Source organism: Convolutriloba macropyga, chromosome 5 (assembly GCF_964194025.1).
Source record: "Convolutriloba macropyga chromosome 5, txConMacr16.3, whole genome shotgun sequence".
Taxonomy (NCBI): Eukaryota; Metazoa; Xenacoelomorpha; order Acoela; family Convolutidae; genus Convolutriloba; species Convolutriloba macropyga.
The window spans coordinates 50,240,022-50,262,618 of record NC_134472.1 but is presented as its reverse complement, the minus strand read 5'-3'; the positions used below and the strand labels follow the sequence as shown (position 1 = coordinate 50,262,618).

Here is a 22,597-nt window from a genome sequence, read left to right as displayed (position 1 = left end):
TACAACAGAATAGAAAACCCAGAACAGGATATAGAGAACGACATGCTTCAAATGTTTTGGACAATGGAGGGAAAAAATTTAGTGAGCGGAAAAAAGACACTAACAGCAGATGACAGTAAAGCTCTTGAAACACTAAAAAGAACGACATGCCTCAACGGTTCCCGTTATGAGATCGGACTACCTTGGAAAGATGTTACTAAGCTACCAAACAACTACTTTCTTGCCAAAGCACAATTACAGTCACTTGAAAACCGACTTCAACAGGAACCAGACCTATTTTTTCGTTACAACCAAACCATCGAAGCAGACATTGACAAACGATTTGTTGAAGAGACACAACGTCAACCCAACTTTATGAATTCACAACTTTGGTATCTTCCACACCACCCCGTTGAACATAAAAAGAAAAAAAGTAAGACGAGTCACAAATGTAGCTTCGGTATACAAAGGACATTCATTTAACAAAGCTCTTTTGACCGGACCAGATCTACTATGCAGCCTTGTTGGACTTCTTCTCAGATTTCGGCAGTACAGAGAAGAAACAATTTTCAAGTACAAGAGACTAAAATTCGGTGCAACTTGTCCCCTTCATGTGCAATATACATACTCCACAGATGTGCAGAAGATAACAAATTAAGTAATCCTGAAGCCTACTCAGCGATAAGAAACAATTACTACATGGATGATTACCTTCAAAATTTTAAGACAACCGAAACCACAGCAATCACAGCAACAGAAGTAAAGGATACGTTACAGAAAGGTAGCTTTAAGCTAACAAAATTTTTTAGTAACGACCCAAACACTGTCATGAAAATAACTGGAGAAAATGCAGACACAGCGATAGAGCAACGTATTTTAGGACAAACGTGGAATGCCAAGGAAGATTTTTTCATCTTCAAAAGACCAGACTTAAAACTGGATGTCAAAAGCATGCAACAACGTCAATTGTTGTCACTCGCCGCATCATTGTTCGATCCCCTTGGAATCATCACGCCGTTTTCCATTAGAGTACGATGCATTCTTCAATCAATAGTGAAACAAGGTAACAACTGGAATAATCAGATTCCAAGAGAGTTCCAACACGACTTACAGAAATGGGTCGACGAATATGAGCAGATGCCAGAAATTTCTATTAGCAGATGTCTGAACCCCAACACAGATGCTAAGCATGAACTTCACATTTTTTGCGATGCATCAAGTACAGCAATAGCAACGCCAATATACATCAGATCAAGCAGCACAGAAGAAATAGCAACTCAAAATGTTGTTAGCAAAGCAAGAGTTGCACCCATTAAAACAACAACCATCCCGAAGTTAGAACTAGAAGCATTAGCTATGGCAGCTGAACTTGCTTCTTTTGTTCGAAGCGAAATGACAGCATACTTAGACAAAACTCAATTCTGGACTGACAGTATGGCCACATTAGGTTGGATTAAATCAACAAAACACCAAAAAGTTTTTGTAGCAAATAGAATTGCAAAAATTTTAGCAAACTCTAAGTCAAGAACAATGGAATTTTGTACCCGTTAAAATCAACCCTGCAGATCACGGAACAAGAGGACTTTCTTTAACAGACTTGAAAGAAAAATGGCTGTCAGCGCCAAAATTTCTCCTAGAAAATCCCGTTCCAAATTTCCAAAGAGACCAGCAATTTACAGCGACAAACGTTTTCGGTACAGAAACTTCAAACACAGTTATTGACACTGATGATTTCTCTAGTTGGAATAAACTTATGCGACGAAACGAAACAGTAATGAAAGCAGTCAATATCTTCCGAAAACGACCAGTCACCAACAGTTATGAAGACGCACGACGCCATCTATTAAGACAATCACAGCATAAAATTTTTTCTGATAGCATAAGATACCTTGAACGAGGAAAAGAACCAGACAAGCGGGACGAGTTATTGCAATTCACCCCCTTCCTGGACAAAGATGGTTTAATACGAGCAAGAGGCAGATTAAAGCACGCTAAAATACCCTACAGCCAAAAACATCCAATTATACTTGACAGTAAGAGTAGTATTACTAGACTAATAAATGAACAAGCCCACAACGACTGTAGACATCTTGGAACAGAGTTTGTCCGAGCACACCTGCAGCAAGATTTCATTATCATAGGATTAAGACGACTTTTGAAACAACTAAGCAAAACATGCTTCATTTGCCGACGATGGAGAGCACAAAATATTACCCCCCTCATGGCTGACCTCCCCAGTTTCCGATTCGCAGAAGCAGAAAAACAATATCATTTTCTAAATGTTGGCTTAGACCTTTTCGGACCCTTTTACGTCGAGCACCGAAATCGCAAATTGGAAAAACAATGTATTTCTTTTCACCTGTCTTGTCACTAGAGCTGTGCATCTGGAGGTTTGTCAGACCTTGGACACAGATAGTTGCCTACTATCCATAAGAAGATTTGTATCGCGACGAGGGTATCCCGAACTAATCATTTTTGACAATGGATCAAACTTCACATCCGCAAAAAAGATGTTGGATCTGAGCAAAATCAGTATTGACAACGACTACATCAAGTCCCAGTTATAGCAGCAAAATATTACATGGAAAATGAATCCACCTCTAGCCCCTCACTTCGGCGGGATATGGGAAACGCTAATTCAGTCTGCCAAACGCACTTTGCTCATAATTTTAGGCAGCCAACAATTGAAAGCCGAAGTTTTTCAGACAATTGTAGCCGAGACTGAAGGACTTCTCAACTCCAGACCAATTACATATGTCTCCTCAGACACAAACGATGAAGAAGCACTAACTCCTAATCATTTCTTATTAAGACGCCCTTACAGCCCTTTAGCACAGTTGACATCAACCAGCCGAACATTTAGTAAAAAGGAGTTCTCTTACACACAAACATTACTGGATCATTTTTGGAAACGTTTGCAAAATGAGTACACATCTCATCAGCCGACCAAAGTGGAGAACAGAATCAGAACAATTGAAAGAAGGCGATTTAGTCTGGTTATTGCATGAGTTCACCCCGAGAGGTATTTGGCCAATGGGTCAAATTGCGAAATGCCATAATGGATTGGACGGACGAGCACGATCCTTCGAAATCAAGACATCAACTGGAGTTCTGAACAGACCAGCAGTCAAATTAGCTAAAGTTTTACACAATACTTGAAACCATTAAAGTTTAAATTTCAAAAAACATATTGGTTTTTATATTTCGATAATCATCGTATCCAAAGTTAGCGTATCAAATATTCAACTCTACACAAACTCAAACAATCAATGATGCATGAAGAAGTCAACAACGCTGTGAAACTGCAAAACAAAAAGAGAATTTTAACTTCCCTAAGTCCTTAACTTCCCTAAAACTACGCGGAATCCAGCTTAAAGTGTTTCTTTGCCCTCACCGACAACAGTCATCATCAAGTTCTTGTTATTTTTGCCCTTATTTGCCAGTTCGACAAAAGCTAACGTCTCCGGAATCCAACACACATAATTTTATCAACAGCAATCAGATCGACGGAGTATACACCTTCACATCAACAGAGTTTACAGTATATACTGCCAACAATCTTCGATTAAACTTCAACTTTCACAGCCCCCTTGAAGCCTAATAACTACTTTCACATATCCTTGTCATTCAACAACACAATATTCCAACCACCACGCATCAAATTAAAACGTCGATGCAAACGTATAATCACCAACTTTCACCGACATATAGCCGGTGTGTTTGTGTCGCCTCGGAAGAGTGTACAACAAGATTACAGATACACACACACAGAAAGCCAAAAATGCCCTCAATTATGACAACAGATCGTCTTAACAGCTTCGACATTACAAAACAATGTTGAAATTACATATCAGCAAAAGAATCATGTAAACTTGATTGTCGAAATCTTAAATTGTAAAATACAACAAGAGTATTCAGTTTTACCCTCATGCACGCGGCCCGGAGTGTTCAAGCACAATCTTGATTTCCTTAATTTTGTTTTGATTGATTGATGACTTCTGATGTGTTTTGATTTGTAAAATTTGCGGGTTTTATATTTTACCCACGTGTGCAACCTAGCAATTCATTGTAATCTGGAAATCTTTTGTGAATAAGTAGTAAACAGGGGTTACTAAAATCACTAGGGGGCTTCAAGTTACGTCATTAGAGGTTATTATTTACCGCTATAGTCACTAATAAATTTTAGAATGGATAAAATTACACCAATTTTGGCTCACTTTTCATTTGACTTTTAGCAGTGAACTGCTGCCACTGGAGTTCAGCTGCTTAAAATTGTGAATGAGAGAGTATTTTAAATCACGCGAAATGAAAAAGTTGAGGACGCAAAAGTCACTCGAAAAGTCAAATCGGTCAAGCAAAAATTTTGTCGAAAAAAAGACCAACACGTTTACAATAATTGCTTCAAATTTCGTTCGAGAGCAATTAAACATTGTTTCGTCGAGACAGAAATGGATTTTTTCGCATGCAACACTAATCATTTTGAAAAACACCTAGCATTTTACTAGTTTGTTAAATTGTTCAGCTTAGCTAGATGACGTCAATGAGATCTGTGAAAAAATAAACCTGAAAGTATGCGCACGTCTTTAGACGGTATCATCTGAAAAGCAGACAAAACCGGTCTACCGTTTTGTGACAGAAGATAATTTCTGTTGCTAGCCTTGTCAGGCTCAAAAAATTACAGCTTATATCGTGTCTGAAGTAGGTCTGAGAAGAAGTCAATTGTGTCTGGGACTTTGACAGCGAGACATAGATCAAAACTATTTTATTTACTGGCAACAATTTTATGCTACCGAGACCGGAGAAGATTTGGTCGCAATTGACCAAACGTTTATTAGCTCTCAAAGCTCGATCGAGTGTTTTTGGATGACAAAACTCACTTGAACAAAGGATTTGTGTTGTTAATTTTGGGTTTTTCTTCCCTTTTGTGGAACTTGGGGAGCAGTTCGGACACACTCATTCGTTTCCTCTTTTTCGGACTTCCGGCGTATAGATGAGTTTGACCCGCAACATTCACGACAGTTGAGCGGCGAAGAAGGGAGTCACTCTCTTCCGATAACTGCCGATCAATTTCGTCTTCGTCTTCGGAGTTGTTGCCCGAAGCCTTTTTGCCAGCCTCCATCTGTTTGAGAAATGCCTTGATGCTGTCTTGGAGGGGGTCGGCAGATGTAGTTGGTGTCGGGGGAGCTTCCTCGTCCGCGGGACCCGACACTACCATTGATTGAAATGTTGGTTTACTGAGTGCTGAGTAGTCGTTTGGCAGAATAGCACCTGTAAAGGGACAAAAACGAAACTGAGTTAATTAATTCGGTTATTTGTAATCACGAATATCATAAAAGGGGTATTGCAGAACAGCAACGTTGGATGTTTTTTGCGTACAAATGATACATACTTGGAGAGAGAGGCCTTGATCAAGGCTGCGGAAAAGATTGCGCACAAATTTATTTTAAAAAATGCGCTGAATGCAGTAATTTCGCGCCGGTTTGGTGCCATTTATTGAATTCAAGCTTTATTGGCAGTAATTTGTATATGCAATAAAAAGATCTAACGCTTTCAGCGCATTTTAGCCTAAATTTTTGTACACGAGGATGCAAACGATCGAGCTTCTTTAATTGAAGAGTTTCACGGCTACCCTCCTTCTGGGACTTTTTGACAAAAATTGGGCAGCATTGTTTGAAACTACAGTGAAACGTTCTAGGATTTTGTATGCATTTTTGCAGTTTTGTGGTAAATGAAGTTAAACCACTCCCTGGGCAACTCCGAATAGTTAAGATCTTGTGAGATCTTACTAAATTTTTATACGGAAGCTTACAAGATAGCATTCATCTTACAAGAATTATACAAGATGGCCACCATCAGTGAACCGAAACATTTTGATGAGAAACAAACTAAAAGTGGCAAAAGTTGCCAAGATCTTACCATAGCTCATGGTAAAAAAACAGGATGTATGCGAATTTGCAAGATCTTTGATTGGGCATTAAGGTACGAGATTGGGATGGTTATCTTGTAAGATCTTATATATTGTGAGAGGGTACAACGTAAGCATCCCGTCTCGCCCCTGGTTATTACTAGCTGAATAGCTGAAACCGCATTTAACTGCGTCTTTTTGAATCTTTTTAGTCTGCATTTGAATATATTTTATGCTATAAATTTGCATATTGATATATCTCATCTTATAGAGTGAAGAACATTGTTGAACCTTTGCACCCCAATCATTACGGATGTGCACCCTGTGAGTCAGGGAGACTATTTCCGGAATTTAGCCCACTTTTCCCTCTCCTTTTCACACTGAGCTGCGTGAACAAACTGCGCATTTAACCTCTTTCTTGTGACGTCACTCCTCTCTCTAGGTGACCCCCTTTATATGGATAGGTGGAAAAGGTAGATATTTATTGCTTTATTGCTTTTTTCCACTCTCAACTTAGGAACCTTTTGATGTTATTTCTCTGTTAAATTGTTTAGCAAGTGTTGATTATACGCTTTAATTTCCGTTCGAAATGAGGTTGAGTTGCGGTGTTAGTTTGTGGAAAAGGCAAACAATTGACTTGTAATGCATGTTATAATGGTTTGTATCTATTTGGTCTTTTGTGAAAATTTGGCGTTATTAAAGCAAATCCCGCCCTTTTCAATTTACCATCATTTAGCCGGGGGTTGTTTGGTTATCAAGTGTAATTATTGTTTTCAATGATTTCTCCCGATTCCCCCACCAGTCGATTTTGCTCCTAGGGACATTTTTGAAGACAGAGCGAGCACAAATCAGACACAGCATGAGAAATTGATTCAAAGGCTGTCTCGCTCTCTCACTCAACGGCTACCTTGCTGCGAGAACCAATAACGCACACCTTGCTTACTTGATAGGAGAAGGAGGCCATAATTAGTACCTATTCACTTTTATTTTGAGTTAAAAGGCAAAACTAATCAAGATAATATTCCATCACTTCAAGTTCCCTCTTATGCCAAACTAGCGGCCGTGTCGCTAGAAAGCGGCTTGCTGATGATGCTGTTATAGATTAAATCAACACACAAATTTGGCCCCTAATCTAGTCGCTAAAGCGCTCTATTGAACCTGAAGGGAATTACTTAAGCTAATCAGCAAACTAATTTAAATTTATTGCATTTTGGCTGACGCAATACCAAGTCTAAACCTACCAATGACGCTAATTGGGAAATATTACCAAAATAAGCGATTTTGCACTTGTGCCGTATCACATATTAGATGGAAATTAATTGGATGAAATTGGTACGGTCAAAATCCTAGAGCTTGCGGTCAATTTTTCTGCTGTAAGCTGAGGGGCATTATTGGGTTACTTTTTCTCATTTTTGTGTGAATATAGTGTTTATAGCCTCGTTGTTGTAAAATTGCTTTACGAGAACACATGCGACATGATGGATAGCAGGGATAGATTCACGATTAAAGTGAGTTTGAGAGCGGAAAACTGGCATAATTATACTATAAAATCAAAGACAATATTTAACCTGAAATCGGGACACAAATTTCATAAACATTCACAACCAGTTGACCTCAACCATTCCCAGACCAGAAGACTTCTCAGGTTAAGGTCACAGAACAAAATGACGTCCCAAGAAGGAGGATTAAACTTTCCGCGCGTGCTCTCGAAATGGTGTCTTCAGGCGAGGCCAAATAGTTATATTTTAGCCACATTTTTGTCATATTTTATAACCATATCTTTATATATTGTGACAAAAATTGAGGATAAAAATCTTGCAGGATGAATAGTTTTTTTGAAGTTCCATCGAGGTCTATGCACTCATTGTTCCGACCCCTCTTGAGGGGGAGGAACTATATAATCAATGGGTTTTTTTTGTTGAGTCAATTTTCGCCGATCGATATATTCATCGTAGAGAGTTGAGACTGGTATCATTAGAAAGCTCGTCCAGCGTAGAATATGGAAATAAAAAGATTTTTTTAATTTTCGTTTTCTACAAGGAGTTATCGATGTTTAAACTTCTGAAAAAATTCACGTTGTTTTATTCACATTTTCAGAAATTTTTGCCTAATTTTTCGTCAATGTTGCTAAAATTTGTTGAAATTTTTCAGAATAGTGTTTTTGATATTATTTTTAAGGAAAAACATGCCTTGTTAATTGTTCTGATTTAATTTTTTTGGTCAAAAACTCTGGATAAATATTTCAAAATTCAGCCTTTTTCATCAAAAACAGCACGAAAAAAGCTACTTTAGTCCACTTTGATAAACTTACCGGCACTAAACCCCCAAGCAACACTAATAAAATCTTTTTAGACTCAGAAGGGGGCTGTTCATACTTCAACTTCCGCTGAGAGTACTCTGTAATTAAAGCTTTGCCGTTTTTTGCTAGCTTTACTCGTTTTTTATCAAAAATGCAGAATTTTGTTTTGAGTTTTTAACTAACAAATTATCTATATCTACAATATTCGAAAAATCAATAGTTCCTAACCGACAATAGGCATTAGCAGGGCTAGTTTTGGGCCAAAAATGGACTGTTACAACCCAAAAATGATTCGGATTGCTATCAGTCTGTCTTTTTTTTTTGAAAAAAAGCCTTTTTTTTAATAATAAAGAACAGAACATATCAAATGAAAGCTCAGGAGTAATAGGTCCAATTGGCTTCCTAAGCTGCTTCAAGCTAATGCACTTGGTTTCTTACTCGAAAATTTTTGATCGTTTCTACTTTAAAAGATAATTGATTTTTAAATAAAAAATGGCCTAATGAACTTTTCCTCCATTTTTTTTCTTAATTTGGTCAACTTGCAGCTGAGTGTCACCAAAGAAAGAATACTACATTCTAATGCTTCAACCTACTGATTTGAAATTTAGTCTCGATTGCGGTTTTTTGCCTGAACTTATTGTTTTCTGGCTTTGATAGTACTAGATTTCAGATTTTTTTGTTTTTAGAAATTCGCCAGTTTTTCACGTTTTCTCGCCACATTATCACAATCCTGACAGTTCACATATCACATTATTAGCGTTCAAAATGAAACACAATCGAGCATATTAAAATCCTTGAAGATATAGATTATCGTTTTAACGGCCTCTTGAAGAAATAAATTGAATTTTTTAATTTTGTCGTTAACTGTCATTTTTACTTTGTGATTTATATTTATATATTTTTACAGTTGTATGAAATTTCCTGTCTAGTGATAGGTTTCACTGGTTTTTTTTGGAAGAATAGACGAGCCGATATTCTGATATTAGTAAATAGTTGATGGCTCTCATGGTTTTGAAAACAATCGTTTTCCAAAACCAAATAAATTAAACTTTTTAACTTCGCAAGGTTGTTCTTTTTATTTTTCTTTTTGGTACCTAATCTCGTTAATTACAAGTCAATTATGACATTATGGTTGTCAGGGGAAAGTGTCAAAAAGGATTGATGTCCCAAAATCTCTTTTTTTTAAAGAATGCGTTATGACCTTATTGACTTCGACACCGGTTTTTCACAAAAAAAAGTAAATTAGTTTGATTTTTGTCGTGTTTGACGTTTTTTTGTAGACTCTAGAAAAATTCTGGATAATTGCAGGTCTCAAAGAATTCCCTTGGATGAATAAACGACCCTATTTAATTATTTCATTTTGTAATTAATGTTTTTCATGACTTCGGATATAATTTTGTTTCGAAAAAAATCAAAATTAATACATAATTTTGCCCTTTTCTCTTTTTTGTCTACTTGTTACCTAGTCTCACTAATAAATGGCAAAACACTGCATAATCGGTGTTTGAAGATGGCGCAAACGAATATTTTTTGAGGGCCGAAATATGGCTTTACGGTTTTGACAGCGTTTTCTGGCAAGTTTCAATTGAGTTTTTGTTTGTTGTTTTTTTGTTGTTCTTTTTTAGCCGCTTAAAGAAATGAATAAGGACAGGTCCTAAGGCACCTCTATAAAAGCATTGGTAATCGTAAACCTTTGCGATATTTTACTTGATTTCGAATGGTTTTAATTACTTTGAAGTTAATTGTTTTAAAAAAAAATAAGCGAATTTTTTAACTTTACTGTTCTGGTTCTTTTTTGTCTAATTATTACCAAACCTTTTTATGGACTGATCCATATATTGTCTGGTGATTTATAAGTTATTTTGTTTAGTTTTAGGTTCATCTGACGGTATGTTGACTTTGTTATTAAATTTTGTGTTTTAAAACGGACAAAAAGTTTTTGATGTAATTAATGTTTTTTGTTGTTGTTGTTTGATTTTGCTGTTCGTCTTGACTCGCTTTCTTAATATTGGCATATCACAGCAAATTAATGCTTAAATTTTTACTCCATTTTTTTTGCTTTTTTTAATCTTATCGTTCATACAGAACTTTTTTGAAAAATAATTGGGCTTTTTTGGGTTTTTTGGAATTCCCAAAAAATAATTTTTGGGTTTTCTATCTGTTCCTCATTTGGTAGACAAATATTTCAAAATTGTGGATGGGCGGGGTCGGAACTTTATTTGCCATCGCACATTGCTGAGCCGCCTTGTTGGCTTATATTGAGGCATCATATTTTGCGCAGAAATTTTCCGATATTTAGTTGCCAGTGTTACAGTGAAACTAGAATACATTAATCATCTGAATTTATTGGAAAAACATTATCAACTCAGTCTGCATTAAATTAACCGCTACTGGTTAACTGAGAACTGCTCACAAACTTCAAATAGTTAGATAGTTTATTAACCCTCTCTTTTATTAGTCCTCTCTTTTGTATTCATCACTTTATTTTTTCACTTTGCACAGAAAATAAAATTTTACCCACTTGTGGCATTAAAAACGAAAATCTTATTATAAAAATACCAATCTGATCAGATACGGGTCATGCTCCCTAATCATGTTGCCGTGGTTTGGATATTTGTAAGACGAACAGTTGGTTTTCAAGATTTTTAAATAGACGCATAGTTATCAATTCAAGATCAATTAAGAAAAAAACGCACAGTTAAGATTGAAAGCAGTTGGATCCTTTATGAAAATACCAATCTGATCAGATATGGGTCATACTCCCTAATCATGTCGACGTGGTTTAGATATTTGTAAGACGAACAGTTGGTTTTCACGATTTTTAATAGACGCATAGTTATCATTCAAGATCCATTAAGAAAAAAACGCACAGTTAAGATTGAAAGCAGTTGGATCCTATATGGAAATCGCAAAGACCAAACAATAGGGAAACAAGCACATCTTTTTGTCACTCTTGTCCGAACTCGGGTTTTTGTTCGTTTTATGAGATGCTTTAATTTCAAGACACACAGCTGTTAATAGTAAAAAAAAACAGGTATTAGAGACAATAACAATAATCTCTAGCGGAAAGTAAAAATTTAATTAATTATTTTAAGATCGCAGGAAGACTAATCGCTATCAATGGCTACGGTTGAACAAGTCGACGTACCATTTTACTGAATTTTCAACGAACGTGATTGGTTAAGGACAAAGCCTAAATCTAGGTAATATATTTTACCATCTGTAGCCGTGCCTCACGGGCGATGGCCATGCTTCCACGGACCGTGGGAGTTGATATGAATCTATAACAACGCAACGTGTGATCAGTTTTTCCCCAAAAAAATACACCTGTTTTCTTTTTCCACTTAACGCGACGTCTGAGCAAACTTAAGTTAACACTTATATACTATTTTAAATGGAACATCAGTTGTGCAATCACCCAATCAGAAAACAGTATTAATAATTTCTCAATTTTGATTAATCAGCAATAAAGATTTTATATATTGGTACGTCTGCTTTTTCCCCTAGCACCGCCGCTATCAATTGACTTTTAATATTTAATACAAAAGCCATACCCAGGTCAAACGGAATGTCATAAATTCAGCAGAACTACTGCCTTCTTATAAAGAGATAATGCAATTACGACACTTTTCCATTGAAACCAATAGAAAAACACAGCCTTTAAAAACTAGAAATTCTCTAACAGGAGCAGAAGAATTAGCACAGCTGCCAAAATTTTTGGTTTGGTTACCGTAATAAATTTTTTCATCTAAAGCAATCAAGAACTTACCCCATTGCCCTTAATATCACACTAGAAAGGAGAACAGGAGGCTAATCATAGTTTTTTTGGTAGCCTAAATAGAAAAACTTACAATTACATATCTACATAACTAACGGTGGTATTGATTTCAGCTTTATCATCAATTTACAGAAATTAAAATGAGAACAATGAAAGTCAGAAGAAATCGGACGGTAAAACTGAATCAATTGGCGTGTCAATTATAAAAACAACTATGTAATAACCAATATCGTTAATTAAAAAAGTCATATCTTTGAGTTCACCAGGAATGCATACCGTTGATGCCTATCTTCAACAGGAAACTAAAATGTTTCTCAGACGTTTCAGAAGAAAAATCGGGACCTCGTTTCAACTGTTCAAAATACACTCAGAATTGTGTCCAGCATACCAGAATCAAATGGCCAAGATAAAATTCACAGAAATCAGATGCATACTTTCCTGCAAATAAGGTAATCTTCTAAAATTAATTGATCAATAGAACTTTCTTAACTCATTACAGAACTTTCTAACGCAGTTTAGTATTTTTTAACTTAGAGGTTGTCTTTAATTGTATTGTGCTCTGCTGGCTTGTTAGAAACTAAACTGTAAAAGCCCAAGGAATTAAAAATTCCTATTTTTGTCTGTTTCCTTTAAATGGTCAATATTAAATTCAGCACATATAACAAAAAATGGAAAAATTTTGTATTTGATGAAATTTTGTAATTCATACAAGATATCAAGTTTGTTTTAAAAAATGGTAACAAATAAAGACGCAATCAAAGCATTTTTAGCAGTTAAAACATTTTTCTGGACTAACTCTGTTTTATATACTTTCCGTGTTATTCTTGCCACTATAATTTTGTGGGCCATTTCACGTGAAGTGATCAATGTAATCATCAAATTAGAAGAGCAAGTTGTTGTACTCGTCTGATAACCATATTTCAAAGAGGCATAGAATATCTGTCTCGGGGATTCAAGTTCTGATGCAGAGTTCAACTTTTTATTCTAAATGATTTAATGTTTTGCAGCAATAAATCGTCCAATAAAAGCTAATTCATTTATTTACTCTCAGGGACCGCGTATTAGCCGTGCTAAGCTTTCAGTGGGGTGTTCACAGTAGGGTCACTTAATTGATGAGCCGGCTTTTTCTTTTTTCTGATTGGTGTTCGGTGCAGACATCGCAAAGCTACATCAATAGTTTTAAGTATCTCACTCAAACAGCAAAATCAACGCCTGCCAGAGTGAACGCTTACGAAACAACAGAAAAGCAAACGAAAAAATAAAAGGATCAGAAAAAGATGACGATCGAAGCTAAGGCCAGTGTTCAATTGAAGAGGTATATCTGATTGGTATTGATTTAGGAAGAGTGATTAAGAAAAATTGAAAACTGGTATATGTTTTCCTGAACAAAAAGAGAGCAAAACGGGCTTTTCGGAAAGCTCAATTTAGTTTGTATATTTTTATATTTAGCTGTAAAATGCTCTTCTTTGCAGAAGTTTATTTCCATAAACAGAAGCACAAAAATTAGCCGATCAATTTTTGCACAAATTGGTCAATTTTTTTTCTAAAAAATTGAAAATTTTTGTCAACTACTGACAATTATAGACTCGTGCGAAAGGATTGAAAACTATGCAACAAACATACATCAACTTTTATCATTGAATAATGTGAAGATTTGAGTCTAAACATTAAATGCCTTGCAGCAGCTGATACAAGAAAATATTAGATTCTCGATGAACTATTCATTGTAGATGTCATGTAAGAGTCTTGTAACACCTCCATAGATCTTAGCTCGACAAAAGAAAATGACCGAACTATTTTTGAACACTGAAAACTTAGGGGGCGATGGACTGGGTTTGAGCAAAACATCGGTTAAAATAACGAATATCCACGATCATACTGATTTCTTAGGTTCCATATCCAAGACCACAATTCTCAACAGCCAGGAAAATCACAAAAAACGGTACTCTGCTGAAATTACCATTTCATTATACCATCCTGGAAATCACATAAAATATAATATATGCATTCCAAGAAACCGTAGCAAGATCATACAAAAAATTTTGCTAAGAAATGGATGTGGTCTTTGATATGGTATCTAAAAAGGTTCATCCGGGGAATGGGGTTAACTCTTCTCGGAATACGAATAAAATGCAAGGGGGGTTACTTGATTTGGACTGTCCCTTTGTTTTCAGGTTTCTTAGGTTGGGCACCTTCCGGGAAAAGGTTGAGGAATCGACCGCGAACTGTCGCGTGATTGTGTGCATCCGGTTAAGCTGGAAAGTGGCCGCTGTCAAAGGAACAAACATAACAAAACATGCTCATATTCAAGAGAGAAATTAGTTCAAATCGGTGCAACAAAACACGTGAGAGCCAATACTATGAACTAAATTCCAATAACACAAAGCTGAGCTAAGACTAACAAAAACGGTTCTGATAAAATGTAGGAGTTACTATTGTCCAATCAACCCCGAAGGAGTTATATCTACTGTGCAACATAAATAGATGAGTAGCAATAGCATACGGAAACTAGCCTTCCCCATTGGTTCGCAAAACTTTTATCGTGTGAGATCTGATTGTGTTTAATAAATTTATCAGCTATATACAGACTTCTGACTTGATTTTCGTGAACAAGATTTGGGACGTCGTAGCGCAACAATTCCGAAGAAGCGGTACGAGTTATGGACTTTATACATAGAAATTGTTTCAACACAAGACAATTTACAAAGAAAAAATTTTCAGTTTAAGATACGAAAAATTAGTTCAATTTATAGACAGATTAAATTCACAAAATTTCAAAAAAAAACTAACACATCAAGAACAACAAGAACAAAGCAATTTTCAGTCGTATGAACTGGTACCATTTTATATCATATATTCCTAGTCTAGACCTGGAATTTATGAAAAGACCTTATAACTCCAGTTGAGTGGGTGGGTGGGGGGGGGGGGGGTAAATATTGAATTAAATTACAGTCAAGGACCCTCGTTGAAGTTGAGGCTAATTCTTTTCATAATTCCAGTCGAATTCTTTTCCTTGGCGAATTTCAGTCAAAACAAAATTTCCGCCAAGATCTGGATTCGATCTCGTGACCTTCTCCAACTTTACATAATAGTTGACCAATTTTGCTACATGTCCTTAATTTTTTAAGAAAAATTAATGAAAAATTAATTTTTAAGGAAATAAAATTTCGAGAAATTTTAATTTTTGAAACTTGATTTCTCCCCTAATCTGGGGACTACCAAACTGGTTGTAACCATGTTTGGTTGAATTCAATATTATTATTATTATTATTATTATTATTATTATTATTATTATTTTTATTATTATTATTATTATTATTATTATTATTATTATTATTATTATTATTATTATTATTATTATTATTTTTATTAATACTATTATTATTATTAGTATGATTATTATTATTATTATTATTATTATTATTATTATTATTATTATTATTATTATTATTATTATTATTATTATTATTATTATTGTTATTATTATTATTGCTAATGTTGCAAGCACAATTCGAAGAATTTTTTATTGTCTAATTGTTGCCAAATTATTGCCAAATTCCAGGACACGTTCCTTTGTCCAGTCAAATTCCAGGACACGTTTTATTGTCTAGCCAAATTAGCCAAATTTTAGGACGGTTGTTTTAGTTACAATCAAAGTCGAGAACATCACGCAAAATCTAGACAAATTTGTTTGATACCAAAAATTCATCCAAGACAGTTTTTGTCATGTTTTATATCGGTTGAAGATGGTTTTTTAGTGTTTCCAGGTTTAGACTAGTGAATAGATTGCCCTTGCAGAGATTTACAGAGATTACAGAGATCTTATTATATCGAGTAAACATCATTATTTGTGAAAATCGTTGCTCAAGATCATTTCATGTTATTTTTCTTAACTACGAGGCGCAGATAGTCAACTCGATTTTGTCAATAATCAAGCTATCAAGAGTACTTTGTATGTTTATTTTGTTTGTTATACTAATTTTTGAGGAAAACTTATAAGAAGTAATATCTTATATATTGTTCAAATATATTATACGAAAAGTTATTAACGGATGGCTGTTTCATGCTCAAAGGACTTTACTTTCTTTTGATGAGCCAGTTTAAAAATCTTAGTAACTTAAATTGATTTAAAATGATCATGTTAGGGTTTTTTTTGAAAAAAAAAAACAAATAAACTTGCGATCAACTGATGCCACGAAAATTTTGACGATTTTATTGTTTTGTGCTAAAACATTGGTGGTTCGCATTAGTTACTCCGCAGAGCTAACTGCAGTAAAAACTCAGATAATTACAAAATGGTCTTGAAGATCTTTTCTGTAAGATCATAAACTAACGTCAAATATTTGCTGCAAGATTCAATCAGATAAACCTGACGATTACTTTGCGTTTATGACATTTTACCGTTGGCATCGAAAGAACCGTGAAACGCTGCAAGTAATAACTTGTTTATCCATCAGCTTGACGCAACAACTAACTTTTGTAGATATTGCAGATTGACAAAAACTCTGTTTCCTTTTTTGAATTTGGTTCCGCAGGTAATAACTTGTTTATGCTGCTGCTACAACTCTATTGTGATTGCTGATGTTTGAAAAACCTTTGTCTTAAACAGTTGTTTCTCTCCTCACTTGTTGTTCCGACCCCTCTTGAAGGGGGACTATATACACTCGAATGGGTTTTTTTGTTCGGACAATTTTGGCCGATCGATATATTCATCGTAGAGAGTTGAGACTGGTATCATTAGAAAGCTTGTCCAGCGAAAAAAAATGGAATTAAAAAGATTCTTTTGTTTTATTTTCATTTTTTACAGGGAGTTATCGAGGTTTAAACTTTTGAGAAAATAGAGTGAATTCTGTTGAAGTTATTCACATTTTCCGGAATTTTTGACTAAAATTTCGCTAATTTTGCTAAAGTTTTTGAAATTTTTTTGAAAGTATTGTTGATTTTGTTTTTCAAGACTTTGTCGGCTGTTTTTGTTAATATTTTTTTGTCAAAAATGCCGGCTATATATTTCAAAATTCAGACTTTTTCATCAGAAACAGCACGAAATAAGATTCTTTAGTTCACTTTGGTTGAATTTGCAGGAAGTATACACCCAAACACCACTAAAACAATCTTTTTACACTCAAAAGGGGGCTATTTCCATGTCAACTTTCGTTGCGAGTGCTCCGTAATTAAAATTTTGTCGTTTTTTGGTAACTTTACTCGTTGATTATCAAAAACGCAGCTTTTTTATTTTTAACTAACAAAATATCTATATCTATAACATTAAACAAATTAAGTGTTCTTATTGGACAAACAGCATCAGCAGAACTTGTTTTGGGCAAATCCTGGACTTTTACAATCCAAAGATAATTCGGGTTGTAATCAGTTGGTATTTTTTATAAAAAAAAACTCGATCTTTTTTATATGTTAATTAAGTAATAGAGCATTTCAATTCAAAGCTCACTAGTGATAGGCCCAATTCGCTTCCTAATTAGCTCCAAATTATTGTATCTAGTTTTTTACCTAAAAGCTTATGGTCGTTTTTACTTTTAAAGATATTTGATTTTTGAATAAATAAAGGCTTATTGAAATTTGCGTACATTTTTCCCTTAATTTGGTCAACTTGTAGCTTAGTGTCAGCAAAGAAAGAACGCTTCTTCTGTCTGACGAATTCAATTTCAATTCTTTATTAATGTATTACACCTAAATTATTTCTGGCTTTCTGGCTTTGGTTCTACTAGAATTTACATTTTAGTTATTTTTAGTTTTCTAGTTTTGTCAAATTATTACGTTATTGACAGTTCATATATCACATTTTTGGCGTTCAAAAAAAGCAAAATTGATAATATTAAAATCCTAAAGAATATTTAATCTGGTTTTAACGGCTTTGACAAAGTTTTCGCGAAGAGCCCAATTGAATTTTTTAATTTTGTTTTTAACTGCCGTTTTTACTTTGTCTTTTCAGTCGTATGAAATTTCCTGTACAATGACCAGATTTCATTGGTTTTTAAAGGAAGAATAGATCGGTCGATATTCTGATATTATAAGACAGTTGATGGCTTTCATGACTTTGAAAAAAATGTTTTCCAAAATGTAAAAAAATTTAACTTCGCAATTTTGTTCCTTACATTGTCTGTTTGTTACTTAGTCTCGTTAATTACAGGCCGAAGATGACAATATTGTTGTCAAATGAAGGTGTCAAAGGGATTGGTGTCACAAAATCTAATAATTTTAAAGAATTCTTTATTACTTTACTTGCTTCGACATTGGTTTTTCACAAAAAAATTAAATTAATTTGATTTTGTCATTTGTTACGTTCTTTTTGTAGACGTAAGATATATTCCGGATAATTGCAGGTCTCACAGGTTTCCTTTGGAAGACGAAAATGAGAGGTCACACAAAACATTATCGGTGTTCGAAGATGGTGTTCGAACATATTTTGAGGGCCAAAGTTTGGTTTTACGGCTTCGAATGCGTTTTCTGGCAAGTTTTAGTTGACTTTTTGTTTGTTGTCTATTTGTTGTTCTTTTTGTAACCGCATAAAAATTGAAAACCAAAAGTTCTTTTTTCCCATCTCTTGTAAAACACTGGTAATTGTAAACCTATGTGATGTTTTAGTTGATTTCTAATGGTTTTCATTACTTTGAAATTAATTGTTTAAAAAAAGCGAACTTTTCAAATTTACTGGTTTTGTTCTCTATTGTCTAATTGTTACCAAGCCTTATTATGTACTGGTCTTATATCATTTCTGGTGAATTACAAGTTCTTTTGTTTATTTTCAGTTTTATCTGACGCTATTTTGCCTTTGTTATTAAGTTTTGTTTTTTAAAACGGACATAATTTTTTGGTGTAATTAATGTTTGTTGTTGTTGTTGTTTGATTTTGCTGTTTGTCTTGACGCTTTCTTAATATTGGCATATCTCATCAATCTAATGCATCTTTTTTACTCCACTGAGGTATTTGCTTTGGAGGCTATCTTTTCGTTCATACGCCAATTTTTTTTTTTTTGAAAAATACTTGAATTTTTGGGGTTTTCTATCAATTCATCTTTTGGTAGACAATTTTGCCAAAATTGTGGATGAATGGGATCGGAACTTTATGTGCGTACGCACATTACGGAGCCTCCTTGTTTACCTAATTCGAACCCTCTGGTCTGATAAAAAATTAGATCTGTCAACAAGTTCTTATAAGTTTTCAATCAAATCTTGCACGGCAAAATATTTGGTAGGGCAGAGTTTTGGTTGGTCCTCTAATGTATTTTGTGCCGTGTAAAATCTGATGAAATTCCAGTTTGATAAGAACAATGAAAGATCTCACACGATAAAAATTATAATATTCCTGGGGTGAAACTATATCGTGCTAGAGGAAATTAATGTGAAGTTTCAAAATGTTATACTGTGCATTATGGATTGTACAATAAGCAAAAACTAATATTTTGGAAATCCTTTTGTTTGTTGGCAAAATTCTTATTGCTGCAGATTTTGAATTTACGTCGTATATTGACGTTTAGAAATCTAGTGGGGCAAAAAGTGATCAGCGCGATGAGATAATTCAAACTCTTGCCAACTTCTTGCATAACAATAATAACTTCTCATGAAACGAAGACAGGTACTTGTTGTGCGCAGAATAGATCCTATTTAACTCAATTTAAAGTCTTGCACGGATCGTGCAAGAGAACGTTTAACATCAAAATATGAACAACTGTAACCACAATTATAATTATAATGAATACTAACTATTATGTGAAAAAATGAATATCTTTTAATTATTTGCCGTTAACTTACGTCGACGACCGCGCTGTTTGACCTGTTCAAGCTTCTCGTGAGTCTTTCCCTTGAGAGGCATAGTGGCTGGGGCTATTTTGCGCTTTATATTTTTGGGCAACTTTTTCCTGGCCTCCATGTGCTGGTAGAAGATGGTGAAGTTGCTCACAATAACCGGAATTGGTAGGGAAGTGGTCAGCACACCCGCCAGAGCACACAACATACCAACAAGCATACCTATAATAGGGGAGGGACTGTGAATGGAAACTTCAGGGTTGCACCCAATTGGCAAGTATCTATTTGTTCCTAAGAAAATTACCCGTTCTGAGAAAGAAGTTCTGAAGGACAATTTTGAAACAGCAAAGATTTCAAAAGTGGATTATTTTTAATTCTGTGAAAAATCAAGCAATAACGGTGAAAATTTAATAACGAGTACACAAACTGTAGTAGCTGGAAGCTCGTAGTGTTTTTCGGTTCATATTCGAAAGTTTGACAGCTTCTCTAGTTTTCAGAGCCACCTTAGTCGAATTTGAATGTTGTCAAACGATGCATACACTTCAAGATTTTATTCATAAATTTTTCAGCGTCTTGCAAGATAATCATCCGGTCTCGTCTCAAGATTCCATGTAACCGGGATGAATACTCTTAGTAATAATCATGCATTTTTTCTAAACTCCATATATGATTCTTGCCTAAAAATTAAGAACCAAATATGACCTTTCTATTATAAGTAAGAACCAGATATGACATTTTTTAAAGGTCATAATTAATTATGTTTAGTAATAAACAATTATAATCTTTCTATAATTAATAAAAACCAATTCTGATCTTTGTATTATTATAGTAAAAACAATTGATTATTTTATGGTTGCATATGTATGTTTTACCTGAGTAACTCTTAGGCACCATATCTCCGTAGCCTACGGTTGTCATGGTAACGACACTCCACCAGAACCAATCAATGATGCTCTTTGTCTTGGTACACGAATCATAGTCTCTCGAATTGGCATTATCTTCCAAGTCACTACATTTTTCACGACTATCTGCAATCTTCTCCGCAAAATAGACCATAGCGCTGAAGATTACAACTCCAAAGATCAGGAATAATATCAACAACAGCAACTCGCCGGCTGAAGCTTTCAAAGTCAACTGTAAAATTTTCAAACCCGGATGGTGTCTGGTAAGTTTGAAAATTCTGAATATGCGGACGATAGATAACAGGTCCAGAATATCACCACTAACTACGTATTCGTCCAGGAACCATTCCTGAATTACGCCAACGTAGAAATTAGCAGTTGCCAAAAAGTCAATTATGTTGACTCCTTCACGAATGAATCTAGTTTTAGTTGGACTGACTATGAATCTGACAACCAATTCAAACGTGAACCAGGCATTGCATAAACATTCAGCGTACATCAAGTACGAACTGGATATCCCGCCCGAAGATACGCTCGAATCTTGGCTAGAACCGACAGCAGTGTCTGTGAAGTTGTTCTCGTTAGAGTTCTCAGAATGGGCACTGATAGAGGATGATGTATGGTGGGAGGAGGGTTGTGGGTGGGGGTTGTTTTCCTTGTGAGCGTGGCTCTGCTCCCCGTCTGAGAAGAGGTGATGGGTGCTGGCGCAGAACGTGCAGATTGAGATTATGATGCACATTACGGTGATGTAGTTGACAACCTGCAACAAACAACAAAATGATTACTTTAACCTGTTCAGAGTTGAACTCTTCGTTCTCTATAAAACTGAAAATTACACAAAAAATTTGCAATTTTTTTCTAAAGCAGTGAATAAGGAATGCTGAATCGTTGTGAAATTAATGCATCACTTTTCGTTCTCTAATTTTAGAGATTGAAGATTGCATCGTAAAAAGATTCGGCTATGATGTAAGTTTGTGCCTAATTAAGATAAGTGGCAAAAAAATGCACCCTTTTTAAGAGGATGGATGATGACGACGGGCTCACTGTGAAAGACGGTCCTACTCTTTCCCTCTTTTCCCAGAAATCATGCTGGAAAAAGTTCCAGCCATATTCTAATTTGATAAGATCGTTTATTTTAGCTATACAGATAACCACTCCTCAAGTTTAAAGCAGATTAAAGTTGATGGATCACATCAACGTCTGATTGAAGCTGATTTATTGACATATGCATATTTCTCATGAACTAAATTTAGTTTTCTCATTTTTGATAACTTAGACGGAAAAAAGTTTCGCCCGTCTACAACGATAGATAATCGTCTTCAAATTCTGTAGGGTCCCCCCGGTGCCGCCTGAATGAACTTTAAAGAGTCCATTAATTTTGACAAACGACCCGAAAGTTTGTGATGGGTGGTGAGGACAATAATTGACGCAAATGGGAGAGGCCCATCTCAGTCGCATGTGCGTGTGTGCTACATCCCTTTCCCATTAGCTTAAGGGCTAATGTCAACATTAGAGGAAATCAGGACTGGAAGTTTACTGCCCTAGCTTTCAGTTAATTGTACTATTTCAAGGAAAGAAGAAGGGGGAGTGGTACGAAATACAATATTGATTTTAAATATAGTTGTAATTCACGCATAAACGTTGGGTTATGATATAAGAAATAAAAAAGCATTGTTTCTTTTCATATCGCTTTCAAGCTTTTGTCCCATATAATGACCGTGGGTATAATTGAGGGAAAACCCGATGAAGCAACGCAATAAGAGTGCATCAGAGGGAAAACTGTCCATGGAAAATCATATCACTAGGGCAACATTAATCATCTGTAATTACGTGGTTGGATACCAACCTAGTTGAGGCCTTGGTTCCATAAAAAGTATTCAAACAAACTATTTGGAGCTGGGTGATTTAAATATCGATTTCAATTAACTTTTGTAAAGTGGTTGAGCCAAGTTTTTTTTGCAGACCAAATAGCTT

At 35.1% G+C, this 22,597-nt stretch overlaps 1 protein-coding gene across 4 annotated transcripts in view; it reads right to left on the bottom strand.

Moving 5' to 3' along the window:
- The window catches only part of LOC142339440 (uncharacterized), a 157,527-nt gene that overhangs the window by 6,726 nt on the left and 128,204 nt on the right, over positions 1-22,597 (bottom strand). For 3 of the 4 annotated variants that reach the window (XM_075389475.1, XM_075389473.1, XM_075389474.1), the window contains exons 4-7: positions 20,594-21,383; positions 19,728-19,943; positions 14,108-14,230; positions 4,857-5,247 (exon numbers count right to left, since the gene is read on the bottom strand). In XM_075389475.1, coding sequence (XP_075245590.1) covers positions 4,857-5,247; positions 14,108-14,230; positions 19,728-19,943; positions 20,594-21,383 — 1,520 coding nt within the window. The remainder of the gene's footprint in view (positions 1-4,856; positions 5,248-14,107; positions 14,231-19,727; positions 19,944-20,593; positions 21,384-22,597) is intronic. The other variant, XM_075389476.1, reaches the window with a different exon arrangement.